General features: G+C 43.0%; 4 protein-coding genes across 4 annotated transcripts; all 4 read left to right on the plus strand.

Annotated features, from left to right (window-relative positions):
• Window positions 1–295: 295 nt before the first annotated feature.
• On the plus strand, window positions 296–2,309 carry LOC134437341 (uncharacterized). The gene is made up of 6 exons (XM_063186833.1): window positions 296–420; window positions 912–989; window positions 1,109–1,174; window positions 1,260–1,508; window positions 1,600–1,930; window positions 2,025–2,309. Exons 1-6 carry the CDS (start codon window positions 314–316, stop codon window positions 2,307–2,309), a joined length of 1,116 nt encoding a protein of 371 aa, XP_063042903.1. The 5' UTR covers window positions 296–313.
• A 342-nt stretch (window positions 2,310–2,651) lies between these two features.
• Window positions 2,652–6,724, plus strand: LOC134437766 (uncharacterized). The gene is made up of 7 exons (XM_063187298.1): window positions 2,652–2,878; window positions 2,964–3,049; window positions 3,164–3,268; window positions 4,140–4,369; window positions 5,740–5,904; window positions 6,259–6,503; window positions 6,609–6,724. The coding sequence occupies exons 1-7, from the start codon at window positions 2,656–2,658 to the stop codon at window positions 6,635–6,637; spliced, it is 1,083 nt and encodes a 360-aa protein (XP_063043368.1). The 5' UTR covers window positions 2,652–2,655; the 3' UTR covers window positions 6,638–6,724.
• A 5,931-nt stretch (window positions 6,725–12,655) lies between these two features.
• LOC134437342 (serine/threonine-protein kinase Nek3-like) lies at window positions 12,656–14,556 on the plus strand. Its single transcript, XM_063186834.1, has 4 exons — window positions 12,656–12,725; window positions 13,971–14,057; window positions 14,168–14,213; window positions 14,362–14,556. Exons 1-4 carry the CDS (start codon window positions 12,673–12,675, stop codon window positions 14,554–14,556), a joined length of 381 nt encoding a protein of 126 aa, XP_063042904.1. The 5' UTR covers window positions 12,656–12,672.
• Window positions 14,557–15,101: 545 nt separating this feature from the next.
• Window positions 15,102–17,709, plus strand: LOC134437343 (apolipoprotein L3-like). The gene is made up of 4 exons (XM_063186835.1): window positions 15,102–15,344; window positions 15,477–15,620; window positions 16,420–16,554; window positions 17,482–17,709. The coding sequence occupies exons 1-4, from the start codon at window positions 15,102–15,104 to the stop codon at window positions 17,707–17,709; spliced, it is 750 nt and encodes a 249-aa protein (XP_063042905.1).
• Window positions 17,710–22,424: the final 4,715 nt, after the last annotated feature.

The following is a 22,424-nucleotide window of genomic DNA, read 5'->3' on the forward strand; positions in this document are numbered from 1 at the left end:
TTAAACATTGTTTAAGATACGATTTATGTGGTACAAACACTGACGGTCGGTGTTAGGGTGGCCAGGCGTCCTTCTTTAGGGAGGACTCTGCTTCTTTTCAGTGCCTTGTCCGGCGTAAGGCACAGCATAAACTTTATGCCATAAAGCCGGACAAAATGCAGTAAAATTACATCTAAGAAACGCCAATTTGAATAAAAAACCCAAACCCCCCGTCTTAAAATATGTCCTCCTTTTTCCTGTAACGGAGATGGTCACCCGACTTGGCGTGTACTGATAACTGTTGCTTATTGTTTTTGTTAGCTATGATGCGAGCATGGCACACACCAGTTCGATTCCAATGAAAAGCAGTGTCTTCAAGCCCCCTCCTCCTCCTCCTTCCTTGTCGAACATCGGTCCTGAATCGAAAGCAGACTCAGACGTGTAAGTAATAGCTAGTGCTATGGATTTCTGCCCTGGAGAAACCATTTATTTTTACTTGTGAGGCATGTGATAAGTGACGTTTTAGTTGTAGCACGGGCCAGGGTGCAAACACTGCTAATGCCACTATTTTATATTAGTTTGTTGTTAGTGGGTTATCAGTCATCGCAGTACATTACTGACTGAGAGCACCAATTACTTACCATTACCAATACACCAATTACTGATTTATGGGCATTAGCTGTGGTAACTTACCACCTGGTATTGACCCACATTGAAGATCAAGTCTATGTGAGAGTAAATGATAACATGGTACTTATCTTTTTGCTGCAGTAATATCGCAGCAGCCTGTATTCACACAATGTAAATATACTGCGCACCTTGTGTCTGTGCAGAATCAGTTATAAAGAAAAACACTTCATTGTCAATTGTCAGGGAAATGATATTGCCCTAATTATTTGCTGTTTCTCCATGTTATGGTATTTATTTCACAGAGATGATTTGTTCATTGAGGGGATTGAGAATTTGGACAGCAGAACGCAAGAGGCTGATGTTGAACAGCCGGGTACCAGGTATTTGATCATAAACACTTGTCAGCCACAACTCTGTGGAATATACTGTATAAGGAAACCCTGTAAACTTGTGACACAAAATCATGATGTTATCTCCTATGCTTTATTCATCTGATTAGTTCGTCTACATTGGACGCATATGTTGATGTCAGCGAGGAGCAGTTCAATGACATTCAAAATTCTACGTAAGTGTTGTTTAAAAAAATCATTGACAGAGCAGCTAAGCAAAAAAAAGGGGCTGGCCTTTGAATACTGTGCATTATTCTTTAGAATTGACTGGGGTGATGATGAGACCTGGGACCGTGACATGGAGAGAGAGTCCGTTTCATCCTTGGAGGAAGACATGACCTGGGACCGTGACATGGAGAGAGACTCCGTTTCATCCTTGGAGGAAGACGTGACCTGGGACCCTGATATGGAGAGAGACTCTGTGTCATCCTTGGAGGAAGACATGACGAAGGAAATGGACACAGACAGTGAAGAGAGTGATGCTGATTATGTGCCTCGTATTTGTGTGCGGTAAGCTGTATTCTGCAGTAGCACTACCTTAGTGGGAGTATTGTAGTTATTGCTGTTATCACACTTTCTCTGTTTCTTGTTTGTTCTACAGAACAGGAGGTGCTCTGACAACGAACCTACGTTTGGAAACGCTGCCAACAGTCAGCGTCGAAGAATCTGTTCTTGATGTGGACTATAACCGTGATTCTGCAAGGCCAGACACACCATTGCCAGAGGCCATGAAAGTCGTCGTGGAAGATGATGTGGTCGGCCATGCTGCATCAATTGTGTACCACGATTGTCTGAAGCAGCTCGCAGGGTTGGTTGCCTTGCCAATGACCGAATGCACAGAAAAAGACCCGGTGACAAAGAAGCCGTGCCCTGCAAAGGCGCCCTTTGAAATTCACATTAAATCCCGGGGCACAGCAGCTGTTGCAGAATGGGTGAGTTGTCACATATTTAATATATTTTTTTATTTCGGTCATATGGCGAAGTGGCTGCTTTATGTATTCAGTTTGTTTTCACATGTGTTCTCAGGGTCATTTGGTGTGGCGTTGGAGTTCACAACCCATGTTCAAATTTGGGATGTTGGTCGGGGACTTTATGCTAGCAACCAATATATTGCTCTCTGGCAACAATTACGCCAAAATATCCCTGCTTTTCAAATTTATGAATATGGGGATGGCTGACAGGTCCAACTTCTTCAAAATACAAGACTCCTTCTGTGTTGAGAGCATAAAGGAGTTCTGGAATGACCAGAGGGCCAAAGTGATTGATCAGCTTCAGCCACGAGGGCCTGTTGTGGTTCTTGGTGAGTTTTAAACACACAAACACACACACACACACACACACACACCAGAGCCATCTAATAACAGAGTTGCGCAAACCGGGGACCATCACATACCAAACAAAGATTAAGTACAAACAAATTACATTACCTTTACCACATTTTCTGTGTTCTACGGCCACCTCCTAGAACTAAGTAACTTCTAATAGAACTAAAGTCAATAGGGATTTCCATGTTAACGCTCCGTGAGGCTCCATGAGAGCCGCCATTGCTGTGGAAAGATTGGTCCATAGAGGTCTATGGGAGTGGCGTAACTCTGTTATTAGATGGCTCTGACACACACTAATTATTCCTTGTGTTCTATTCAAAGGTGACACTCGTATGGATAGCCCAGGGTTCTGTGAACAGTACTGCACATACACAGCCATGGACAATGCTTCGAAGGAAATAATTTCCATGGTGAACATTGACAAGCGGGAGACTAACAGAAATTCTGTTATTATGGAGAAGGAGGGTTTTGTCCGTACCCTGGAGACACTTGGAGAAGAGCTGAATGTGACCGAAGTCTGCACAGATGCACACAGCCAAATAGCAGCACTTTTTAGTAAGTGTAATTTCTGCATGATTGTACCACTTCACCATATAGCTGTGATTGGGCATTTCGTTCATCATCTCTCTGCACCATACAGATAAAGGGCTGTTCAAAGACAGTGGCATCCACCATTCTTGGGACATCTGGCATGGGTCAAAGAACCTCAACAAGAAGCTTGTTGCGGTATGTTTATCTGCATTACAATTGCATGCTTTGCGATCCACCAACTTCATATGGTTTTTGCCGACATGAGATTTCTGAAATTATGTTTATTCTGATATCCTGTTCAATGTCCAGGCAGGGCAGCAAAAGGGATGTTCGGACTTGCTAGCATGGAGCAGAGACATTTGCAATCATTTCTGGCATTGCTGCAAGACTGCAAATTCCTATTCGCAGTTTATGGTAAGTAACCTAGTACAGAAATGTTTTATGTTTTATGGATGTCCTCATTGCCAGGACAATGTAAACATACATTGGCCACATTTCTCCTCAATATGTTGGTGGTAGATGTCATCCTATTGCATGTACCATTCTTGTCACTTAGTAACCTTACATATTTCTTATATAGCCAAATGTTAGGATGGTACAGTGTTATGACTACTATTGTACTGCGGGTAACACCATCCTGCTGGAAACGACATGTCAATTTATACATAGCATGGGTCATTTGTCTAACAACTTTGACACCTTTGTTAGGCACATTGAGAGTCCTTATTTAAAAATACAACTACTAACTACGGAGAGTGCATAACATCCTGCGTGACAGCCACCATCCTGCCTACCATCTGTTCCAACAGCTACCCTCAGGTAGAAGGTACAGGTCCCTTCAGAGCCGCACCGAAAGACTGGCCAAGAGCGTTTACCACCAGGTCATTAGACTATTAAATTCACAGGACTGCTGAGGAACATTACTGTCTTAAATGTTATCCATCTATCCTTTGGACATTCTGTGTGTGTGTGTGTGTGTGTGTGTGTGTGTGTGCGTGTGTGTGTGTGTGTGTGTGTGTGTGTGTGCGTGCGTGCGCGTGTGCGTGCATGTGTGAGAGAGGGGGGGGGTGTCGTACTATGCACTTAATCTCTGCTGCACTTTAAGTGGGATGGGGGGGGCTGGGGGGGTCAAGCACTGGTGTCACAGGGTGTCACTTTTACCTCGTTTTGCACTTTACTTGGAAACCTGCTACTACTAAGTATTGTACCCCAAACACAATTTCGTTGCCTTTTTGACAATGACAATAAATTCTTGAATCTTGAATCTTGAACTGTTTGTCCTCAGGACATGTGGTTGGGACTACTGCACCATGTCATCGGAGAGCATGAGTGGTCCCTTGATTCCTGTGACCATGGCCCCTTGGGGGAGACCAGAGTTACCTGTGACCATGGCCCTTTGGAGGACAGCAGAGACAAGGACTGGATGGAGGCAGACGGTTTGGCACACCAGAGACTGAGAGAAATTGTTCTCGACGCACGCTGGCTGAAGAACATTGACAAATATCTTCACTTCAGGTAAACCAGCAAATGGTCATGTTTTTCCTCTGCCCAGAGCAATGGCCCTTTGACACCGGATTATTGTTTATATTTCATCCTCCTACATTTTGCTCACTACATTACCACTCCTCAACATTTCAGGTTGCATTGAACTGTGAGATACATACTTTGTCGCAGACCGCCGGGTGTGTGTTATCTGTAGCTACAAGTAGGTGTGTGTCTATCCATATAGTTGGGTTACGTCACCATGTCATTACCTAACTTGCCTACTGCTTTGTCTGGACTACACAATTGGACTGTGTAAGTAACACACAAAACTGCCAATTGATAACTCATTCTTGCACATGATACATTTAGAATTGACCTCGGGCCTCAAAAGGCCATCAACTGTCTCTCCTGAATCCGCACTGCCTTCTCAGTTGACACCACTACCGGTCGTTAGTATCCCCCAACCCCGTCCTTCTTTCTCCCAACCCCCTGCTGTTGTCTGTTATCTGTGGAGGTGTCTTGGCCCGGCTGCCACGGCCATCAGGTGTGTGTGTGTGTGTGTGTGTGTGTTACAAATTGCTCCAGACTAGTGTGTATCAACTTTTCTTGAACAAACACCCTCTGGACCTCATACGCATTCCAAAGCCCCCCTAACCTCATCATAAGCCTGCCAACGTCCCCTTAGTACTTACAAATTAAATGGACTACTGCCACCCATTGGCAAAAAATCACCCCCTCCCCCCAGCTGTATCTATGTCAATGCCCCCCTAGGGCTCCCCAACACCCTCTGGGGGACTGTACAGCCCCCGTTGAGAAACACTACTCTGAATCCTCAAAGGGCCATCAACAGACTGTCTCTGCTGAATCCACAATGCCCTGCCAGCAGAGGCTATTGCCGCCGGTCGTTAGTAGGCTAACTATCCCACCACCCCCTACCGTTGTGTGTGTCTCCTTGATCTCTTGGACATTTTCCTCTTAAGCTCTAACCAGTTGCAAGGCAGACTGGGGCCACACACGTATGTCTTGGCACAACTGGCACACCCATCGTGTGTGTGTGTGTGTCTGTCTGTGTGTGTGTGTGTGTGTGTGTGTGTGTGTGTGTGTGTGTGTGTGTGTGTGTGTGTGTGTGTCTGTCTGTGTGGGCAAGTGAGACGGTAGTATAGTTTGTCTAGTTCTCTATGCACTACACTAACACTCTAGTGTGTATTGCTCATTCTCTCTCTCTTTCCAGGTGAAATTGATTGTATGCAGAAGGTTGCCAGATGACTTATCTACCTATTGTCTGGCCATATAACAAATTAGATGTATGGTTAATCTGCATATTTGTCTTGCAATGTGTTAGACTTTGTGTACAATTAAAATCCATCACAGGATCAATACAATTACTGCTTTTTTCTCAGGTCAACGGCAGACTTGGAGTCCTTCCACAACCACATCCTCATGTACGCGAGCAAACGCTACAGCTTTTCCCCTCCCGTCTATGAAGCGCGGACGTTATTTGCTGACCTGGACTACAACCATCACCTCAACAGACCAGCTAAGAGAAAGGCGGACGGCTCAATTCAGTATGTATCATCAGTGACATTCCTATATAAGTTCTGTTGATGTACACAAAGTTCTTGGCAGCGAAGCGAATGCATTTACATTGAACACATTTTTTAAAAATGTAAATTATGTTGATCACGAAACACAACTTGAAGTGAGATTTGAAGCAGCCATCGCCATATGAGCAGGCCACCCTTTTACCCTCTCTCCCCTTACCCTTACCCTCACACCTCCAATCGTGGCAGAAATGCACTTGAGCAAGGCACCTAACTCCACATTGCTCTAGGGACTGTAACCCACCCTGTAAAAGCACAAGCTAAGTGTAATGAAATGTAATGTAGCTCTAAGACAGTCTGACACACTTCATGTTTCAGGTACGGCAAGTTGTACAACAAAAGGTCCAGGACCTGGAGGCTGCATACAGTGAAGGTTGAGAAGGACTATAGCTACATTACTGACCTACAGAGAACCATTCTGCGTCGAAGACTGGCTGCCGCAAGAGGGATGGCTGACACCAAACCCTCAAGACCTGATGATCCAAGAAGACTTGGCCCTCTCTGTGGTGTCCCTGCCCCAACTACCCAGGAGCTGCTACAGAAGCAAGTCAGCCGAGGGCTTGGTAGGTCTCATTGATACTCACATTTTAAAATGTGTAGTTACTCACATTTTTAAATTTCAACAATGTCAGACATGTGATTTATATTCTCTTTTTATCTCTTTACAGCACAAACTCCTCCGCCAACAGGCTCTTGAGTTGTTCAAGTACCCTTTTCTGTGTGATGGTTATTACTGTAAATATGTATATATTTTAATTTGTAATATATTGTTTCAATTGTCCATTCAGTGCATTATGTCATTAAATTATTTTTTTTACACTTTTTGACTGTGTATGTCTGTGTTTCTTAAACCTTTTCTGGTAATAAAATTGATGGCAACAGTATATTCCACAAGACGACAATCTTTAAAGTTATTTGAAATGATTCTTTTAATTTTCAAATGTATAAAATAAAGCAAACGTCAAAGGAACATGGTTCTTAACCAAAACAAGTAAGAAAAGTAACAATTTAGATCTATACTAAAACGAATAATAAAAGTAATTACAACTATGTACATTGATTGTTTGAAAACAGTTTGCGTTTACAACCTGCTTGGCACAAACCCTTTGTACTGCCCCTGTGGATCAGGATAACGGTCCCGAATCCTCCACACACAACAACTGGGTATAACTACACGTCTTCCTTGTCCCAGTGCCCCATAATGCCACATCACGAATTGTCTATAGGCTGCATGCCTGAAGCTTCTGTTGTTTTCTCCAGGTCCAAAAACAGTAGGCTCTGCCCGTACTTCAGCCCAAATCCTTGAGGCAAAATAAAGCACCCCCTCTAGTAATATAAAATGGTCCATGTGTCGCTGCATGGACGTGCAAGAGTCAGCCGGTTCACCACAACACTTCCTCTCGATTAAGGTTGGCATCTCCTTGCAGTGGGTGCAGACGCACCAGGTAGGTTGGGCTGCAGGGGGCTGTGGCTGCGGACCCGGAGGTCCAGATGTCTGGTGTACCAGGTCAAACATCATACTGGGATTTCGGGTCAGGGCGGCCCGCATCATTTGTTGCATTTGATGTAAATCCAGGGATTGAAGTCGGGCCTGTAAAGAAGTAAATGTGTTTAATGTAGTGCCATTCATTTTTCACTCACTATAGATGATGACTTGGTAACTGTATTGACCATGAGCCTGATGTGGACATTACCAATTCAGTATTGTAGCCTATTTATGTTCCGCCATAGCATACAAACTGTTGAGCATTCAATTTAGATTAAGAAAAAAAAGAACTGGTATTGTGTCAGAGGCAAACAGATGTACTGTATGAAGTACAAGGTCTCTTTTGGATGTGATTTCAATACTACTGATGAAATGTACAACCATGTAATGTTACACTAGTTGTGAACATTTGCAATAATATTCATTACAACACTTCTACTTTATACACCTTTGGAGCTATAAGCAGATTGCGGCATAAAAAGTGATAGGCAATGTGATCAACTTACATCCTCATCTGCAATCATTTCGGCTTGCAGCTCTTCAATCCTGTCGAAGTCCTCCTGTGTAAGTTGTAGACCGGACCTCTGAGGTCTACGTCCCCTGGGTCTTGATCCTGTTGCCCCAGCTCTGCCCCTGCCCCTGCCCCGGCCTCGGCCTCTGCCTCTGCCTCGATCTCTGGCCCTCTGTCCACCTCTGGGCTGACGTTTCGTTCTTTTGGACGGCGGCACAGGCGAGTCAGCCGGGCTGGAGGAGCTGTCGCCGTGAAAGGTCTAAAATAAATAAAGCAATGTGGACAACACCGTTACAACCCACCTCAATTTCATTAGCGTTGCTCTGTTTGGTTGTTTTCTTTGCTCGTAGTCAAAGTTGCGTTATAGCCTAGGCTACGGCCGACATCCCATTTTACAGGTGAAAAGAAGTCAGGTTTAGCATAACTTCGACTGTGAAATGTACCCGTAAAATTCGTCCGTGATAAAAATCTACGGATTACAATGTCAGGTATGCATGTATATAATAGTAACGTGCATATTAAACATATCGAAATAAGTCCATGATGGAACTTTTGGCTAGAATGACAACAGTAGCCTGACTGATTACCAGCGTTATTACTACAATGAGATTGTGCGAGTAACACGTATCAAACCAAACCGTAAAAAAAATAATAACTAGTCTAGTATAGATCTACTATCAATATTTCTTGAAATTACAATCGTAATGAGTGTTCAACACTCTTACCGTATGTGGAGAGGACGACGCCATCCTTGAAGTAAACCACTGTTCTGTTGTGGTTAGCTGGTAATAGACGTGCGTTTTCTCGTCCCATCTCGTGTAGCATTGCGTGCACTCGTGAAGTCTCGACTTGCTTCGTTCTTGATTTCGGGAGGATCCGAACACACCGACTGACAGCATGCGCGTTCATGTATTTTGGAGGCGTGGTTTCGAGGGGGAGAGGAGGGGAGAGGGAGGGCTGTGTACTTTCAAAATATAGTTTGCAGGAACCGTTTATCCAAGATCTCCTACTCCACCTTTAACAATGTTCAGTAATACTGTGTTGTTATGAATGCTCTATTGTGAGTATGTTAGAAATATTGTTGTGCCTTGCTTACATGAGATGATCTACACTTGAAAGGGGGGATGTGATATAATATGTTGTTTACCTATAAGGGAATTTTAAATCTTAAAAGGGGAGATGTCATAATGTGATTATAATAGTAAACAGTAATGGTGTTCTGTACTTTTAAGAGGTTATGGCCAGTGCGCGAGTACAGCCAGTGCGCATGTCAATAACTGGCAGTTAGAAAGTTAAGCTACAAGAAGTAAGCTGTATCTGTTTGTGTTCCCTCTGAATCTTTTATAATATAATAATCCTTTGAGGAATCCTTGTGTGGACATTTGGATTATTTACACCAAGAAAAGTCAAGACAATCGAAGAAGCAAAGGAGAAGCTTCTCACTGAGAGAAGGCATCACAACAATCATAGTCCAGCTTAGCATTAGTTCATTTCACATGCTAGGTTTCGAGCTAGGTACTGACGTCTGCCTACCGATCCTGACTGTAGATAACAACCGACTACCCTTTCCAATGTGTGGCCAATGCTATCCATGCCATGTCCCTATCCAAACGGTTTCATATTAACTATCCTGTTATCAACAAAAAAATAAACTGACGTGCACGTTAGGATTGTGCTGTGCTACTAACTTGGTTTGCAGCTGCCACAACACTAACTTGCTCTCATTTAGTCATGTTGTTGTTTCGTGTAGCTATCTCGTATTTTGGCTCTTCCTGGCTGCTAATACTTGCATAGAGTTTTCAAAATTAGGTTTTCCAACACATTCAGACAACCAACAAATCATTAAATTGCCATACCTTATTGTCCAAATTAGACTGTCGCAGGCAGTTAGTGGATGCGGTCTCTCGTGAAGGAACTGCAGGTGACACAGTGCTCCTCAGCATCGCTGGTGCGGGGTTGCCAGATCTTTCACGATAAATAAGCGACTATAGGGGCAGCAGGCGACACGCAGTGGTCATCTCGTGTACTGATCAGAAATCAGCCTTGTGCAGCATCAGTCCAACGACTGTCGTGTTAGTTAAAGTGTAAAACTGACCCTAGATCTGTCAGCCAGCGATCACCATGGATTGACAGTTTTCTCTTGTTTGTTGTTGGGTTGACGAACTTGAATGATTACCTGATAATTACCTGCTATTGGTCTTATACTGTTGTTATTATTGTAGGCCTATATTTATTTATTTATTTTTAAAAAATATATTTTTTTATTAATTACTTGTCGAATCAAGGGTGGCCAGTAGGGTGGACAATAGCGTCCCAGGGGTGGCCCTGGCCACCCCCTGCCCCCCCCTAGAATCGCCAGTGAGTAAAAGCACTGAGGCGTGATCTGATTTGCCAAAAGCCGGACGAGGGCGGGCTCTGTATGCACTTGTCAGCCAGCGATCACCATGGATTGACAGTTTTCTCTTGTTTGTTGTTGGGTTGACGAACTTGAATGATTACCTGATAATTACCTGCTATTGGTCTTATACTGTTGTTATTATTGTATATTTATTTATTTATTTTTAAAAATATATTTTTTTATTAATTACTTGTCGAATCAAGGGTGGCCAGTAGGGTGGACAATAGCGTCCCAGGGGTGGCCCTGGCCACCCCCTGCCCCCCCCTAGAATCGCCAGTGAGTAAAAGCACTGAGGCGTGATCTGATTTGCCAAAAGCCGGACGAGGGCGGGCTCTGTATGCACCCTTTAAAGATGTGTAGACGTGATCTAGCGTGTTCTCGCCTCGAGTTGGACAAGATACGTGCTGGTGGTATTTCGGCAGCATTTTCTTCATATTAGCTCTGTTAAAATCTCCCATGACGACAAAGGCCGCTTCTGGGTGCTGACTTTCATATCTGTCGACAACTTCGTACAGTTCAGACAGTGCAACAGTACAGTCTATATTTAACAGGTGCTGTTATGACAGTTGGAGCAAACTCTTTGCAACATCACCAACAACAGCTAGCCTACACCTTCTTGGACATTTGTCAGCATGTGTAGAAGTCGGAAATGCCACAGAAGTCACACAGATTCACCACGCCTCATTTCAACGAACCAGTAAAATTTTGTTTTTCCCGCCTGGTTACTTCTGACATCATATCTGTCTGTACCATCAGGACATAAATACCATGACCACACATAAAAAGCTACGATTATGAAGACCTATTTCAAGAAACGAATAATAGATAGCAGGTTAGTAACTTAAGACAGAAATTAAAAAAAAAACAGAGCACATAGATGTGAAGATATTATTTCCTTATGCATGTATTAAGTGTGTAATGTTTTGCTATTTAATCCAGTTAAAAGGCACATCATGGGCAATGCACAGTGCATTTTGGAGCAACATGGATACACAAAGATGAGAAAAATTGGGAAAGGTGGTTTTGGAAAGGCAATCCTGGTTAAGTGCAAAGAGGATGGAGAGCATTATATCCTCAAAGAGATCAAACTGGTGAGAATAAACTCTTATGATAAGGAGTTACACATATTTATTGTGGGACTAAAGGGTCCAATGGCATTGAATATAACTGGCGTTGTACCCCGATGGTGGGTAGTTCATATAAAATGTTAGTAGATGAGTACAGGGCAGTTTCATTATGTTAACTGCACAAATGTCAACCAATTTCAACCGGCTGTTTGTGTCTACTGCAGCTGTCGGATGAAGCTATCAGAAATGCCAAGCTTGAACTTAATCTGCTGATGAGGATGGACCATAAATTCATTGTTCGGTACAAAGAATCTTTTGCAGGTATCACTATCAATAATAATAATAAGTAGAAGAATAATAATAAGAATAATGATAATGATAATTATAAATAAGTAAATAAATAAATGTATTATTTAAATCATAACAGCAATAGATGTCAGTATTATTTTCATTATTTTTATTATTGTTCTTATTACTATTAATATGGATATTAATATTGTTGTCATTGTCGTAGTCATTGTTGTTGTCATTGTGTGTGTATTGCCAGAAGACAATGTTAATACTCTGTGGAATTAATGTTACCATCTTTTTCTTTTAATCAACAGAAGGCCGCACCTTGTTCATAGCAATGGAGTACTGTGAGCAGGGTGATCTCGACAAGGTAGTGAACAAGCAGTTGGAAAAGGGACTCCATTTCCAAGAGAAAGAGGTGGGTAAGATAGATAAAAGTGGTAATAAGATGGATAGAACCCCTACAGGTCTTCCAACTGTCCTAAATTCATGGCACTCTTTGTGTGTGTGTGTGTGTGTGTGTGTGTGTGTGTGTGTGTGTGTGTGTGTGTGTGTGTGTGTGTGTGTGTGTGTGTGTGTGTGTGTGTGTGTGTGTGTGTGTGTGTGTAGGTTCTTGACTGGTTTGTCCAGATCTGTCTGGCTGTGAAACATGTTCATGATAAGAACATTATCCACCGAGACATCAAACCACAGGTAAATATTTTATTGTGCACTTATTGTGCAGTCAGCTTTAACTCATACTTTTCAGTCACTATATATCCTATGTATGGTATGTACACATACAGTATGTCTTGGCAGTGAGACATGTGTTATAATCTATGTGAGAAAATGTAGCAGAGTAAAAAATACAGTGTTAACACTTAGAAAGTATGGGACAAAATAAAATAAAGAGTAGGCCTATGTTGAATTAGCACAGCATTTGTAGTTTTGATAATATACTCTCTGGCTGTCTTTTGCACCACAGAACATATTTGTGACAATGGAGGGTACAGTGAGGCTTGGAGACTTTGGGATATCCAAAGAGCTTCCTGGGTATGTATTGCTGCATTAAACATAGACATTCATAAGTCATTGTTTTAGTAAACTAAACGGTAACACTTTTCACTTGTTTGCCACTAATCTGTATAAGAGACTTTTAAGACGTGTTAATTAAGCTCAATAATGTATTAGGCGTGTATTTACAAATGTCTTGTTCACAGCCAGCCAGGCCTTGATTACTGATATAATCGCAATAAGGCTCTGGTAGGCCTCTAACACAGTGTTTCTCAACAGGGGTGCCGTGGAAACATAGCTGATGAATACATTTTTGATAAGTTAATGCTAGTCAGTGGAATCTTTAATCTGCCATTTACGCACAATAAAGTCAATATAGGTCGCAACTTCGAACGTAGGTCGTGTGACGTCTTCAAATGTGTTACTTTTCTAAGATTGTGTGGTATCGGATGCGATGCCATGTTATGGCTTGTTGGTTTGGGGTGCCTTGACATTTTCATCATTCATGAATTGAAAGGGTGCCTCGCTTAAAAAAGGTTGAGAAACACTGCTCTAACACATGTGTTATAATACCATTATACAGTACAGACAGTAGATAGGTGTGTATCATTGGCTTACATGTGAACCCTATTCTAAAGTGTTACCAACTATAATGGCACTCAGCACATATATCCAGGAGCAGGTTACACCACTACTGTTGCATAAACAAGTTCAGAGAATCACACTAAAATAATTGCATATGAGCAATGTTGTTTGTGTTGCATTCAACAACTGCTGTCGTACAGTGTTTGATGAGTTGAAGAACTGTCAATATTGTGTTGATATTGACATGCCACTCCTGTCATTAAAGCGTTGGAAACCTACTCCATTTTAGTCATCATACTTGTTTATCACATCCCCACTGATGCCATCAGCAACAGAACTGAAAGTATAATGAGACATCTACTTTAGCATTTAGTCTTGCTATATAGACTACTCAGCAGTTTTACATCTTTTGAAGAAAAATCACTTTTACTGTCATTTGCTTGCAGTCATGAAATTCAATGACTTCATTTCACTGATACTGTTTGTTAGCCTGGCTCCTACCAAACCTCTGTGTGTTTGAGCTCTAGAGCCCCCTGGTGGTACTGGTGGAGCTCATGAAGCTGCACGGAAATACAGGTCTGGCAAGAGCCAGGCCAACAGTTTGTATCAGTATATGTTAAAAAAAGACATCAACACAATCCTTTTTGAAATAGTTCATTTCTTTCAGTTTACATTTTATATATACAATTTTACATGTAGACCAAAGGCGTATGCAGAAACCAGAGCAGGTACATTGTTCTACATGGCACCAGAGGTACTCCTCAGTCGACCATACAACATGTCAAGGTACTGCACATTAACATCTTCTATCAATCAATCAATTATCACATTACTGAACCTACTGTATGTTGTATCTTTTCACATATCTAGCCTGTAATTCTATCTAATTTTTGCAGTGACGTGTGGTCTCTGGGTTTGGTGCTCTACAGCCTGTGCAAACTGGTAAAATGGATTTTATTTAATTTCATTCCGAATTGCCTGTTGTAGCGCTGTTCTGATCATTAAGTCCCCTAACTGATAATTCTGTCTCTGTGGCTTACACAACAATTCTATAATCCTACATCTTTTATTTGTTTTTGCTCACAAAAAGACCTACACACAAAAAGATTTCTATGCAGCACAAACAAAACAAACGGATCTCGTCATACCACACATCTACTCTAAAGATCTCCAGAATCTTGTCAAGGAGTTACTGAGGATGCGGCCAAGAGACCATCAATCAACAATGTTCTTAAAAAACCTTTCTTGGCTCGCCGTGTACCAAAACACCTTCCAATTGAGGTAAACTTAACAATGGTTTTAGTCGACTAACTTCAGAAGAAATTGCAATAATGGAACAATGCAGAGAATTTATTTAATTTAATATCCTGTTAACTGAAAATTCTGTTTGGTTAAAGGAATTAAAAAAGGAATTTGACTCAAGTCTGCTATATGCAATGGGTGAGTGAACATTAAGTTTCATACATTGAGTACTGTCGAAAAAAGGAATGACAAGTGGTGAATTGCGATGATATAATTTAATGATTGTGATGCACTTTTTAGGTCTCGATGGCAAAGGATCATTTTTGGAAGATGAAGAGTAAGGGCAAGCACGCATCACACACACACATACGTACATGTACAGGAATATTTAAGCACTGCTACAGTAGTATTGATCCATGATCCGTCTTCACTGTACTGTATTTTTCCCTTCTCATCAGGTTATTGAAAGAAATGATTATTGAGCTGGTGGAAAACCTCAAGATCTTCTGCGCCTTCTTCCGCCACGACCACCAGCACCTGAAAGGCCAGATCAAGGCCCTGGATGACATCACCGACCAGCTTGAGACCATGCACCGCAAGACCACCATCGGCAGCCTGACTGGTGGGGTGATCGGGGCTGCTGGAGGCATCACCTCCATTGTGGGTCTCATCTTGGCCCCTTTTACCCTGGGGGCATCGCTGGCGGTCACGGCTGTGGGCGTGAGGATAGCGGCAGCAGGTGGCGCCACTGGCGCGGCGTCCAACATCGCCAACATGGTGCGGCAAAAGACCCTGCGCAAGACCATCGAGGACATCCTGAATGACTTTCAGGTAGGAATGTCAAGCTTACCAGTACGCCAGCTTTTTTATATTTCAATGCTTTATTTCTGGTGTGTGTGGTTGTGTGGTGAATGGGCAGTTTAGTACATCCTGATTGACATGAACCTCCATAACGACTTCCAGGATAAGGTCAACCCCGTGCTGATGAGCCTTAACAAGATCAACTGCCGGGTGGCCAAGATGCAGGAGTACCGCAAGTTTGCCACTAGCACCCACAAGCTCCAGGCTGGAGCGAGCACAGGACGTGGGGCGGCCGGGCTTCTGCAGGTGAGGAGGTGTCAAATGTAGCGGTAGATGTAAAATAAAATAAAAACCCTTCCAACGAGATACCATGGCACAACGCATTAAAGGGCAGATTACAGTTTTGCAACTGCGACAGTTGGGTCTGGTCGCTAAGCACTGTTGAAGTTATAGATCTGCACCCGAGGTCTCATGTTGTTAGCAACATTTGGCTACATAGCTACAACACTACTCAGACTGCAGGCATTGTGCCGCAAGTGCTTAACTGATGTATTGTTCGTTTGTTACAGACTAATTCAGTCGTTGTAGCTAAATTTATTTACACACACTAGAAAGAAAGCCGTCGTATTTCACAGAATAATGACAGGCTTGCTCTCGTAAACTACCGGAGAACGGTGCTACCACGAGAACAAGGAAGTAGCGAGACGACCAATCACAGCAGCTTTTCTCTGCGACCTTTGCGTCCGTCTGATGTGTAGTCAGGATTTTCTTGAGTTGTGCAACGATGGTTGCAGAGCCTCTGCGCGGGGGGCGTGGTCGTGAACAGACCGACAGCGCCAAAAAACAAGAATTGGCCTTGAGCCCTCCACTTATGAGCTTACAAGCGCATCCCGAGGTTTGAGTTCAGCCCGGATCATGTCCCAGCCCTGCCACATTTCTCACTCTTTCTGAGCTTATTGGATTAAACTTGTGGCCTGTTTTTTTAAGGTATTACTGTATTTAAGTTGTGTATCTCATTTGATACAGTGGAGCAACTGGTGTTAGAAATATTTAATATCATGCACTATCATCACAATTTACTTTTACTTTTGACTCCCCTTTCCAGGTGGTGCGACTGGCGAAGGCTGTGAACGTGGGCCGCGTAGCAGCTCAGGCTACTCGGGCGGTCAGCGTGGCCAGCAAGATGACGGCGGTGCTATCTGGGCTCATGCTTATCCTTGACGTGGTCTTCATTGCCAAGGTTGGTTTCGTAGGTTAGCTAGTCCAGTTAGCTAGTTTATTTTTAAATTAGGGATGATGAACATTTTAAATATTGATATTGTAAATGTTGCCATTTCATGCATCGTACCATAGTGAGCCTCAGACTAATTTACATCTGGACTGGTGCTCTTCTTTGATAGCCTGATAAACCAGCCTAAATGTGAGACTGTATGTGTAATTTAGTCTGGCCCCGATGAACGATACATCCGAAGATTGTTGATGAGAACAACCAGTTGTTTTTCAAACCATGCCTGTGCCTATAGGCCGGCGCGTGATTAACCAACGTTGCGAGCTTCGTCGTCACTCCCTCAAAACCCTGCCGGCTTTGATTCCAAACAAATCTCTGAGTTGTGATTGGTTTGCCATACTCAGGGCAATGTGTTCAAAATGTTCGACCGATCCGAGGCTAGACTACTTTTCTGCGTCCAGCGAGTGCTGCTGGCTTACTAGGCTACTTCTTTGATGTGGTCTTCAAAGGTTACTTCTCTGGGTGACACGTTGTTTAGTGTGGCAGGCTGAAGAGTAGGACATGACCCTGTTGTTAAGTTGCTGTAATCAGACTGGCAATGACCAAGTCGTAATGTAGGCCTATTACGTTAAAATCATAAGACATGACCCCTGCCCTGTTATACACTTCCTGTTACCAGAATGACGAATCAAAACTAATTACTAAAGGCTGTGCAATCATGTAGTCGTGTGGTACTATGCTAGCAAGGTGTTTTCAATGATACTGCTCCACTGGTGAAACAGTGCACATTATAAGGCCACATACATATATTTCTGTAATTTCAAGGTAGTTTGTTGTACTACGGAAGTAAAATCTTGTCAACTAGTACAGCATTGCACTGATGGAACAGTGTTCATAATGAGCCAACAGCACATTAAATTGTACTACTATCATTATTAGGACGCCAAGGAGATCCACGAGATGAACAAGCTGAAGAAGGCGGCCGACCGGGAGGCCACTGGCAGGATATCCATGGCACGAGCCAACGAGATCAAGTCCAACATGCTGAAATTCATCAACGAAATGAGGAACACCTCCCGCCATTTTGAGACCCTTCTTGCAGAGCTGGTGGAGACGAAGAAGGTTCTGGAGGTGGAGATCATTCCCAAGATCTCTATGAACACATGAAAACGTGGTAAATAAGATCTCTAACAAATTTGAGGATGTGGTGGCTCAATGAGCTAAGATGTCATAACATTACACCGGTTACATTATGAGGTCATTTCCTGATCCTTCCCCGCTTTCTCTCCACTCGTTTTTTCCAACCGTACTCTCTCAATTTCCTATACAAAATAAAGGCATAAAATCCCCAAAATATCTTTCAAAAAGATCTACAACAAATCTGGAGATAGGCTATATAATATGTTGTTAGGTGAGAGTGACAATAATGTGTTCATCAATATCAGATAACTGAGTGGTTTAACCCAAATCTGTCCTTTGTACCATACCGCTAGAGACACTATGGCGAGATGCCCTTTTGACCGTGAATAAATATTGCCAGCATGGTTATATGTCGGGTCGATGTGTGTAACAACGCCACAGGTTGGACCTCTCAAAAACACAGACACCAAGCAGGATAACGTTTTAGAAGTTTATTTACGGAAGTACGGGGAGATGCACAAGCAACTCAAAGCAGTTCAACAAGGCAGCAGACAGACGCAGGTGACAAGCTCTCCCCCCCCAAAGGCCCAGAGATACAGAGTTGCACACTGACTACAGCACTCAAAGCAGAGAGAACCCGAAAGCAAATCAAACGAACACAAAAGGCAAAAATAATCACACAAGGAAAATAAACGTAAATCACTCCTGGGCATAAACACTGCACACTTAAGATGCCCACACAGGATAACACATCAGAACGTGGTACAATGTTTCAAGGCACAGCACTACACGATATTCCACTACAAAAATAAATCCAACACAAAATCCAAACACAGAAGTAAATCGCGATTGAGTCTCTCCGTCCTTGGGACTGCACTCACTGTGCACCATAAAGGAGCCTAATCAGGCAAAGTTGACCCGGGCGTAAATAGAGGGAAGTTTTGCTTACCCACGAACGCTGCGCCACCTCGAGCGCAGTGATCTCCCGTACCCAAGTCCAAGGAAAAATAAGTTGGTCGGCGGATCGCCCCTCGCCGACCAAAAGAAAACAAAACAACAAAACAAAATCCCCCCCTTGAGTTCCACGACGTCCCAGTGCAGTCCAGTGAACAGTCCCGTCCTCAGTCACAGGTAGGCTACGGCAGGTAAACCCAGGACCCCGACAGTCCACTTCCTGGTTCCAGTCACTCCGACTCCCAGGCGCAGCAGACTCCCTGGCAAGCAGTAAAGAGAATCCCAAATCAGCGCAGAGCTAAACTCCCCTTGACCCACACACACAGCATATCAGGCCAGGCAATGGGTACTTTCCTTTGGCTGGCGTGTAACACGCATATCATGATTTCCGCATCATCCTCTCCGATCTCCCTCTGCTCCGGCGCGCTGCTCCATCATGCGTCCAGCCGCAGTCGATCGCCTTCAACAAGAACAGACTTTCAGGGCATAGCCAGCCCAGCATTGGCCCAGTCACACAAACTCAATAAATGGCGAAATCACTTTCCTTTAGTTGGCGTGACCACACGCATATCAATACAACACGCCAGCCGCCGGTCCTGCTCTGCTCAGCTGATCGCCGCGATGACGTCATGGGGGTTCCCTCCGGCCTGTCACTCCTGCCGCATTCACCCTATAAAAAAAGGAATTCCCTTTCCCTCCTGGCCAATCAGCCACCGCCCCGTAGTCCAGTCCCATCGCCTAATTTGCTGTCCATTAGTCCATGATAAGTGACAGCTGGAAGTTCACCATCAGCCCACAAATAACAGTGTCCCACACCAACCATACAGTACATGCATGCACACGATTCAATAACCAATCCCACCACATGACATATATTCTTATCCTATATTAGCTCCCAGTGGCAATTTATTCAAGTCCAACATCCTTCCTTAACAAAATCAAGAACTCATCCTCGTTTTTTGAGATCACTTCAGTGAAGAGGAAGGTTTTGGTGGTGAAGATCTCTGAAGTCCATGGATATGCAATGTAATTTGGCATGTTTTTAAATGTGTACTGTAGGTATTCCTATAGGTATCCAAGTGGAAATATTGTTTTAAAAAAACTAAATCTAATTGGTTTAACACTAACTTCCATTTGTTATACAGAGTCCCTATGAGGTCATGTCACAAACTGACACTATTACTGATTTCTGACGGGGTACTCAACTGGTGCTGAACTACCATTAACAGTGTGTAGGTTGCATGAAGGGTTTACACTAGAGTGAATAGGTGAATGGGTTGCATTTTATACAGAATCATTTTCTGCATGGTAGCCTATAGGCCTACTGGTTGTGGTGCGTACATTTTTTTTTTTTGCTGCAAATGTTCACCAAAGGATGCTTTTGAAACAGTCCTTTGCTGTAAATGTTAACAATATAAAGAATAAAGCATCATCAGTGGTGTCTTGTGACTTGTATTCTTTTCCAGATGTATTTATTGTACACACACACACACACGCACACACACACACACACACACACACACACACACACACACACACACACACACACACACACACACACACACACACACACACACACACACACACAAATTTATATGAATCCAAATAGAGTAGCCTACTTACACTTTGGAGAGTCGAGTTGCACAACATTGAGTAGAGTAGGCTACCTCTGAACTTTAGATGTCCGTAAGACCATTTTGACATACAGTGCCCTCCATAATTATTGGCACCCCTGGTTGAGATGTGTTAAAAGCCTTAAAATAAATTCAGTGTTTATTGCAGAAGAATACTGTCACACTGAAAATTGTAGGAAAATGTAGCCTTCAACTCAAATGAATTGTAAGAAAATAAAAAAATCCCTGACTGAAAAATAATTATTTTTCATTAAATCACCTGTTCCACAATTATTGGCACCCTTAACAATTCCCAGGAAATAAATATAATTGAAGCATTTCTGTCATTTCTACAGTAGTTTACAAAGTTTACCAGAGTATGTAGGAACATTTAATTAGTAATTCATCACTTCCTGTTTCCCTGGGGTATAAATATGACGTGACACCGAGGACATTTCTCTTATCCACTCTTAAACATGGGAAAGACAAAGGAACACAGCATACAAGTGAGGCAGATGTGCGCCGACCTTCACAGGTCAGGCAGAGGCTACAAGAAGATTGCCACTCAACTGCAGCTGCCCATATCCACTGTGAGATGAATAATTATGAAGTTCAAAACACTGGAACAGTGGTAAACAAGCCTAGACGAGGACCCAAGTTTCTTTTGCCACCACGCACAGTGAGGAGGATGGTAAGAGAAATCAAAAGATCTCCAAAGCTCACTGTTACAGAATTACAACAAATGGTAGCATCCTGGGGTCACAAAGTCTCCAAATCAACCATCAGGCGCTGTCTACACACCAACAAGCTGTTTGGAAGGCATGCACGGAGAAAACCTTTCCTCACTCACAATCATAAACGCAAATGTCTGGAGTTCGCCAAGCGGTATTGGGGCCTCAACTGGGACCGTGTGCTTTGGTCAGATGAGACCAAGATTGAGCTTTTTGGCAACAAACACTCTAAGTGGGTCTGGCGTGCCACGAAAGATGCGCATGCTGAAAAGCACCTCATACCCACTGTGAAGTATGGGGGTGGGTCAGTGATGCTGTGGGGCTGTTTCGCTTCCAAAGGCCCTGGGAACCTTGTTAGAGTGCATGGCATCATGAATGCTTTGAAATACCAGGACATTTTAAATCAAAATCTGTTGCCCTCTGCCCAAAAGCTGAAGATGGGTCGTCACTGGGTCTTTCAGCAAGACAATGACCCTAAACATATGGCCAAATCTACACAGAAATGGTTCACCAGACACAAAATCAAGCTCCTCCCATGGCCATCTCAGTCCCCAGACCTCAACCCCATTGAGAACCTGTGGGGTGAACTGAAGAGGAGAGTACAGAGGAGAGGACCCAGGTCTCTGGATGATTTAGAGAGATTCTGCAAAGAGGAATGGCTAAAGATCCCTCTTTCTGTCTTTTCCCATCTTGTGAAACATTATAGGAGAAGATTAGGTGCTGTTTTGTTGGCAAAAAGGGGTTGTACAAAATATTAACACCAGGGGTGCTAATAATTGTGAAACACTTTATTTATTTACTCTATTTCTTTATGTGGGATTTTTTCCCTACTGAATAAATGCACTTGTATTGAAGGTTGGATTTTTCTCTTTTTTTCCATTAAGGTCCCATATTATTTAGAAAAAAAAAATAATAATTGGAAGCTAAAAAACACATCTCAACCAGGGGTGCCAATAATTATGGAGGGCACTGTACATAGGCTATTTTACTTCTGGGCAGCACTGGGTTAAGTTTAAGGTCACCAAATAGACAAACATGATGCTTGGGCAGCAATGAGCAGGATTTGTTTTGAATCATTACACTTTTATATGAGTTGTGAACCACTTTTATCTTATCTAATTACAGGGATTAAAACCAATTGTGTGACCTTCATACTGTTAACAGCACAGGCATCCATCCACAACATCTACTCTATGTTGTCGTATTACAGCTGTGTCACTTTCATTCATACTTTTATGCATCCACGTGATTTAGCAGAAGTGCTTGTGCTGCTGTGCATGTGTGGAAACTGAAAGCATCCCAAACAAAGTATGCTTACATGACAATCAAACCACACCTCTCAGCTCAGTAACACGGTTGCTGGCACCCTTCACCACACATGGCCCACAAGGGTTTACCATGTGACTTACCAGAAGTGTCTGGGCAAATATGGAAGTTATGCTTG

This window comes from Engraulis encrasicolus, chromosome 21, assembly GCF_034702125.1.
Source record: "Engraulis encrasicolus isolate BLACKSEA-1 chromosome 21, IST_EnEncr_1.0, whole genome shotgun sequence".
In the NCBI taxonomy this organism is placed as follows: domain Eukaryota; kingdom Metazoa; phylum Chordata; class Actinopteri; order Clupeiformes; family Engraulidae; genus Engraulis; species Engraulis encrasicolus.

Coding starts and splice junctions, on each gene's coding strand:
- LOC134437766 (XM_063187298.1), top strand. CDS start 2,656: ATGGATAGCCCAGGGTTCTGTGAACAGTACTGCACATACACAGCCATG. Junction 2,879..2,963: donor CCAAATAGCAGCACTTTTTA/GTAAGTGTAATT, acceptor TGCACCATACAG/ATAAAGGGCTGTTCAAAGAC. Junction 3,269..4,139: donor ATTCCTATTCGCAGTTTATG/GTAAGTAACCTA, acceptor GTTTGTCCTCAG/GACATGTGGTTGGGACTACT.
- LOC134437343 (XM_063186835.1), top strand. CDS start 15,102: ATGCACCGCAAGACCACCATCGGCAGCCTGACTGGTGGGGTGATCGGG. Junction 15,345..15,476: donor ACATCCTGAATGACTTTCAG/GTAGGAATGTCA, acceptor AACGACTTCCAG/GATAAGGTCAACCCCGTGCT. Junction 15,621..16,419: donor GGGCGGCCGGGCTTCTGCAG/GTGAGGAGGTGT, acceptor TCCCCTTTCCAG/GTGGTGCGACTGGCGAAGGC.
- LOC134437342 (XM_063186834.1), top strand. CDS start 12,673: ATGGAGGGTACAGTGAGGCTTGGAGACTTTGGGATATCCAAAGAGCTT. Junction 12,726..13,970: donor ATATCCAAAGAGCTTCCTGG/GTATGTATTGCT, acceptor TTTTACATGTAG/ACCAAAGGCGTATGCAGAAA. Junction 14,214..14,361: donor TCTACAGCCTGTGCAAACTG/GTAAAATGGATT, acceptor GCTCACAAAAAG/ACCTACACACAAAAAGATTT.
- LOC134437341 (XM_063186833.1), top strand. CDS start 314: ATGGCACACACCAGTTCGATTCCAATGAAAAGCAGTGTCTTCAAGCCC. Junction 990..1,108: donor GTTGAACAGCCGGGTACCAG/GTATTTGATCAT, acceptor TCATCTGATTAG/TTCGTCTACATTGGACGCAT. Junction 1,175..1,259: donor AATGACATTCAAAATTCTAC/GTAAGTGTTGTT, acceptor ATTATTCTTTAG/AATTGACTGGGGTGATGATG.